This window comes from Pyxicephalus adspersus, chromosome 8, assembly GCF_032062135.1.
Source record: "Pyxicephalus adspersus chromosome 8, UCB_Pads_2.0, whole genome shotgun sequence".
NCBI classification, from domain to species: Eukaryota; Metazoa; Chordata; class Amphibia; order Anura; family Pyxicephalidae; genus Pyxicephalus; species Pyxicephalus adspersus.
The window spans coordinates 44,882,134-44,887,705 of NC_092865.1; the positions used below are offsets into that span (position 1 = coordinate 44,882,134).

The window sequence follows — 5,572 nt, forward strand, 5'->3', positions numbered from 1 at the left end:
TGTACAGAGTGCAGGGGTCAGGAGTGTGTCACATATACCATACTGTACAGAGTGCAGGGGTCAGGAGTGTGTCACATATAATACAGTGTACAGAGTGCAGGGGTCAAGAGTGTGTCACATATACCATACTGTACAGAGTGCACGGGTCAGGAGTGTGTCACATTTAATACAGTGTACAGAGTGCAGGGGTCAAGAGTGTGTCACATATACCATAGTGTATAGAGTGCAGGGGTCAGGAGTGTGTCACATTTAATACAGTGTACAAAGTGCACGGGTCAGGAGTGTGTCACATATAATACAGTGCATGCACTGCAGAGGTCAGGAGTTTGTCATATATAATACAGTGTACAGAGTTCAGGAGGGGGGGGGGTGTTGATATGTGGAGGATTTTGCTGTGAACAGACAACATGCCATCATGCTCTCCATACAGGTTAAACAAGCCATTCTTAGGCTGCAAAAACAGAAGAAAACCCATCCCAGAAATTGCTACAACATTAGGAGTGGCAAAATCTACAGTTTGGTACATCATGAGAAAGAAACAAAGCACTGGTGAACTCAGCAGCGCCAAAAGACCTGGACGTCTACGGAAGACAACAGTGGTGGATGATCGCTTTCCATGGTTTTCTCCCAAAACCTTTCACAACACCCAACCAAGTGAACAACACTCTCCAGGAAGTAGGCGTATCGATATACAAGTCTACCATAAAGAGAACACTGCATGAAAGTAAAGACAGAGGGTGCACTGCAAGGTACAAGCCACTCATAAGCCTCAAGAATAGAAAGGCTAGATTGGACTTTGATTGGACTTTGCTCAAAAACATCTAAAAAAGCCAGCACAGTTCTGGAAAAATATTCTTTGGACAGATAAAACCAAGATCAACCTTTACCAGAATGATGGCAAGAAAAAAGTATGGAGAAGGTGTGGAACAGCTCATGATTCAAAGCACACCACATCATATGTAAAACATGGCGGAGGCAGTGTGATGGCTTGGGTGTGCATGACTGCCAGTGGTACTGGGACACTAGTGTTTATCCATGATGTGACACAGGACAGAAGCAGCCGAATGAATTCTGAGGTGTTCAGAGACATACTGTCTCCTCAAATCCAGCTAAATGCAGTCACATTGATTGGGAGGCGTTTCATAATACAGATGGACAATGACCCAAAACATACAGCCAAAGCAACCCAGGAGTTTATTAAAGCAAAGAAGTGGAATATTTACTAATGGCCAAGTCAGTCACCTCATCTGAACCCAATTGAGCATGCATTTCACTTGTTGAAGACTAAACTTCGGACAGAAAGACCCACAAACAGCAACTGAAAGCCGCTGCAGTAAAGGCCTGGCAGAGCATTAAAAGGAGGAAACCCAGCATCTGGTGATGTCCATGAGTTCAAGACTACAGGCTGTCATTGCCAGCAAAGGGATTTCAACCAAGTATTAGAAATGAACATTTTATTGTCCAATTACTTTTGAGCAGCTGAAATTAAGTGATTGTGTTAAAAAAAGGGTTTTGAGTTCCTCACATTGTCATGCAATCTTGGTGCTACTATAGTGTGATTCCTACCATCATTGATTGTTGCTACCTCACATTCTATTTATAGCCTACTACTCCAGAAACTTCTTTGTTTACCTTAGTACCCATTATAGTATCAAACCACCCCTACTAAAAAACTACGGTACCTCACCTTCTATTTCATTGAAATTCCCATTAAGATTAGCCATGAAACCAGTAGAAACAAGCATATCCTTACAAATAATGATGTTACAAGTGTTTTATACTGGAGTGGTGCAAAGTGAAGAAACTTCGTCAAGATATCTGCTTCAACATGGTCTCCTGGTTGAGGAAAATTCTTGCCCCAAGTGCGATGGCCCAGTGTTGTTGAGGAACAAGAAGGTCCATGGACATAATGTGCCGTATGGAGGTGCAAATAAAAGGGTTGTCAGTCCGTTCAATCAGTAAGAAAGAGGAACAAATTCTTCCATTACACTGATTTGAACGGAAGACTCCACTATAATATGAAGCTCTGTGCACTTTTAGAGCTAGTTTACCTCTGGAGCATCCAAATGCCAATGAAAGAAGTGCCAAAGCTTCCTGGTAGATCCACAAATCACACTATAGTAGCAGCACAATCTTTTTGTCCAACCCACTGAATTAAAGCTGAAAGTCTGCAGTTCAACTGCATCTGAGTTGTTAAATTTAAAATTAATTGTGGTAATGTACAGAACCAAACTTAGAAAAAAGTTGTCTTTGTCCAAATATTTATGGACCTAACTGTATAATACAGAGTGAAGTGGTCTGAAGGGTGTCACAAATAATACAGACTATACAGTGTTTATATTAAATACAGTTTTCCCTTTACTGTCTACATGCTTGTTTCTGGTCAGTAACTCACAGCTGAACACTCTGTGTCCTCAGAGCAGGAAACCATGACAGGACCTCTCATTGCTGTTCCTAAAGTAAGGGAACTGTGGGTAGGGCCATACAACACGGCAAGGGAGCACACTGCGCAAACACGTGACCTTCTGATCGCACTGCCTTCTGGTTGTTAAGGTGACCTCAGCGGGCGGCGCGGTGCAGGCTGGGAGCTGTAGTCGAGTTGTTCCCAGAAGGCAGTGCGGCTCATGCTGACAGCTGTTCACTAGCACGTTATGCCCCGGGCCCGGAGAAGCAAGAAGGGCCCCTCCAGCCGGGGTAAGAGCGAGGGGGGATCCTGGGTGGCAGGGTGACTGGTTTTATGACAAGTGCACCTTCAGCATTATCGATTGAAGCACAGAGGCCGCCCTCTGCCTCGTACCCCCCAGGTTAACGTAGGCCTGACCCTCTGTGGTAGCCCCTATCAGTCAGGATCCGCCCCTCAACAGAAGCAGAGAGCTGATTGGCCGCCGAGGGCTCAACTGAGAGGCGCTGTGTGCCCCTGAAATAAACTCCGCACCTGGGGGACCCTGGAGCCACTTATGCTGATAAATAGGGGGACAAATTCTGACATCTGGGGACCCTGGAGTCATATATTTATTTGTATTGGACCCGAGGGTACCTAGGGTATGTACATCAACATCTTGGGGACCTGGGCATACCAGTGAACTAACACTGACCTCTGTGTGATGTGAGGAATGTACACTGGACCCATGGGGGACATATACCGCAGTGTTCTCCCCAGTCCCTTTTAGCTGATTGCACCACCTGGCACTTTTTAGTAACCACCCAGCTGTTTTTGGGAGGCTACTGAAGAGTTGGGTCACAATACAGGGACCACCACCCACCTACAATTTCTTTCCACCCGGCTTAAAACTTCTGGGTTCAACACTGTACTGACACCTTGGGTACCCTGGGATAGCTTATACCGATATAAGCTTATGCCGATATCAGGGGGGCATTTACCGACTTCTGGGCATACCAGGGAGATAAATACTAAGATGTGGGATATCAGGGAGTCATGTATAGTATTATGTAGTGGACTTTGGGGTACCAAGGGTATGTAAACCAACATTTGGGGGACCAGGGGGACTAACACTGACCTCTGTGGGACCTGGGGATACCAGGGGGACGTATGCTGATCCCTCTGGGACCTGGGGGGGGGGAGTATGCCCACCACTGGAAGGAAAAGGTGGGGTATCTGGGGCACATAGAAGGCAGTGTGGGGATGTACACTTACATTTGGGGGACCTGCAAGGACCTACAGTACCCAGTGAGCGGGGACACAAGTAACAGCTGAGATCTTTAGGTGCTGGGATCTGCCACGATCTGCCTGGCTGTGGTCAGGTTGTATTTCTTGTTCCTTAACTCCAAATTCCACAACACTTTTTCTTGCCGAGTGACCCTAAGTGACCTGTGTTTACCCCTCCCCCAGGCTCTCTCAGGCAGGAGCTGCTGCAGCTGAAAGTCTCGGACAAAATCAACCAGCTGAGAGGTATCCCATGTGACCCTGCCTGCCTGGCATGAGTCCGCCTGCTCTGCTGCATGCCCCCCATCACTGTGTCACTTGTGTTGGTTTGTCACATGTCATGGACAACTGAGGCAAATTCTGGGCAGATCTTCTATTTTATTCATTGAGTGGAGCAAAGGTCAGAGGTTGTGTTTGCTGCAGTGCTGCTAAATGACAACCACCGGCGATCAAAGCAAGAAATGCTGCCCTGCACTGGTACACATAGTGAGGGGTGGCTGGGGATGGGTAGATCTGCCATGCCTTAGTAATGGCAAGGTGGTTATAAAAACGGGTACGCCTGGGGTTGTAGTTCACAGGGCCAAACACTCCCTGCCGGCCACTATAGACAACCTGTTTGTAACAGCGGAGCTGTCTGTTATTACAAACCTATAGGGTGAAGGTCTCTGGATGTTCATTGGCTGTGACCGGAGCGACTGAACATTCTCTAGTCTCTGTAAAAATGTGTTTATTGGAGATTTACTGACATGTGACCAGCCACACATCGCCTCCCCCAATCATTTCACAACTTTAATATTCCTGGCCATATTGTAATACATTGACATCACTGCCATATTCAGTCCACAGCGATATTAACACAAAGCTGTAAATATTATTCTGAATATCTGTAAACAGCATTGTGTGGATGCATGGCACGGGGGGCAGCTCTGTGTCTGCAGTGCCTATCGCGTGTATTTACCAATTTGGAAGTTTTCATTGACATGTATTTATTCACTGGAAAGTGCAGATTTCCAGGTACCTAGGGGCCCATTAAAGCTTTGCAGCCGCACGTTTGGCTTTCTGTGTTGCAGTTCCATTCATTGTTTTTGGCAGTCCACAGCAGTGCAACTCCTAACAGTAGTTTGTGTTATATTGTGCTGCACTGACTATAGCAAAGAATTTGCTGCATCAGTGATGGCCTAAAATAGCCATTCCAGACCGTTTTACCATTAAAAAAACTTTCAGGTCCTCAGGGAACCCCCGGTTATAATTCCTATATCCACAGCTCACAGTACAATATTGTGGTGGTCAGTGGGAAGAATTATTCTTACATTGCTGGCCAGTGGGAAGAATGTCACCTTTACAGAGAGCCACAAACATCATATCAAATATGTGATAACTTGTAATAGTGTGATAACTTGTGTGAACAATGACTCAGTCCTATTGGCTGTGTTTTGTAGGTGAGCCAATCATTATCTGGAATTATAGGATCTAGCAAACAATTCCGAGCACAGAAACTTCACTACATGCTGGATAATCCCTGAATGGTCAGAATTTTGCAGGCTCTGGAAATATTTTTATTTTTTTTCCAAAATAGTTTTTATTAAATAGTATTTATATATCGCCAACATATTACGCAGCAATGTACATTAATTAGGGGTTGCAAATTACAGACAGACAGTGACACAGGAGAAGGAGAGGACCCTGCCCAGAAAAGCTTGCAATCTAAGAGGTGGGGGAAGTATCACACAATAGGGGGATATGTAGTGGTGGGGAAAAAGTGAGGGTTTATTAAAAGAAGAAGATGGGTAGGTGAGGATGATGTGTTGGGTTTTGAGGGCTCTTTTAAAAAAGCAGAAAGCAGGAACAAGACGAATAGGACGAGCGAGATCATTCCAGAGAGTCGGGCGGCTCTAAAAAAAAAAAAAA

General features: G+C 45.4%; 1 protein-coding gene across 3 annotated transcripts in view; it reads left to right on the top strand.

Moving 5' to 3' along the window:
• Positions 1-2,560: 2,560 nt before the first annotated feature.
• The window catches only part of IFRD2 (interferon related developmental regulator 2), a 10,989-nt gene continuing 7,977 nt past the window's right edge, over positions 2,561-5,572 (top strand). The window contains exons 1-2 of one of the 3 annotated variants that reach the window (XM_072420340.1): positions 2,604-2,694; positions 3,851-3,910. In XM_072420340.1, the coding sequence (XP_072276441.1) occupies positions 2,652-2,694; positions 3,851-3,910 (103 nt within the window). In that variant the 5' untranslated portion in view covers positions 2,604-2,651. Of the gene's footprint in view, positions 2,695-3,850; positions 3,911-5,572 lie in introns of all 3 variants that reach the window. The other 2 variants (XM_072420337.1, XM_072420338.1) reach the window with 2 other exon arrangements.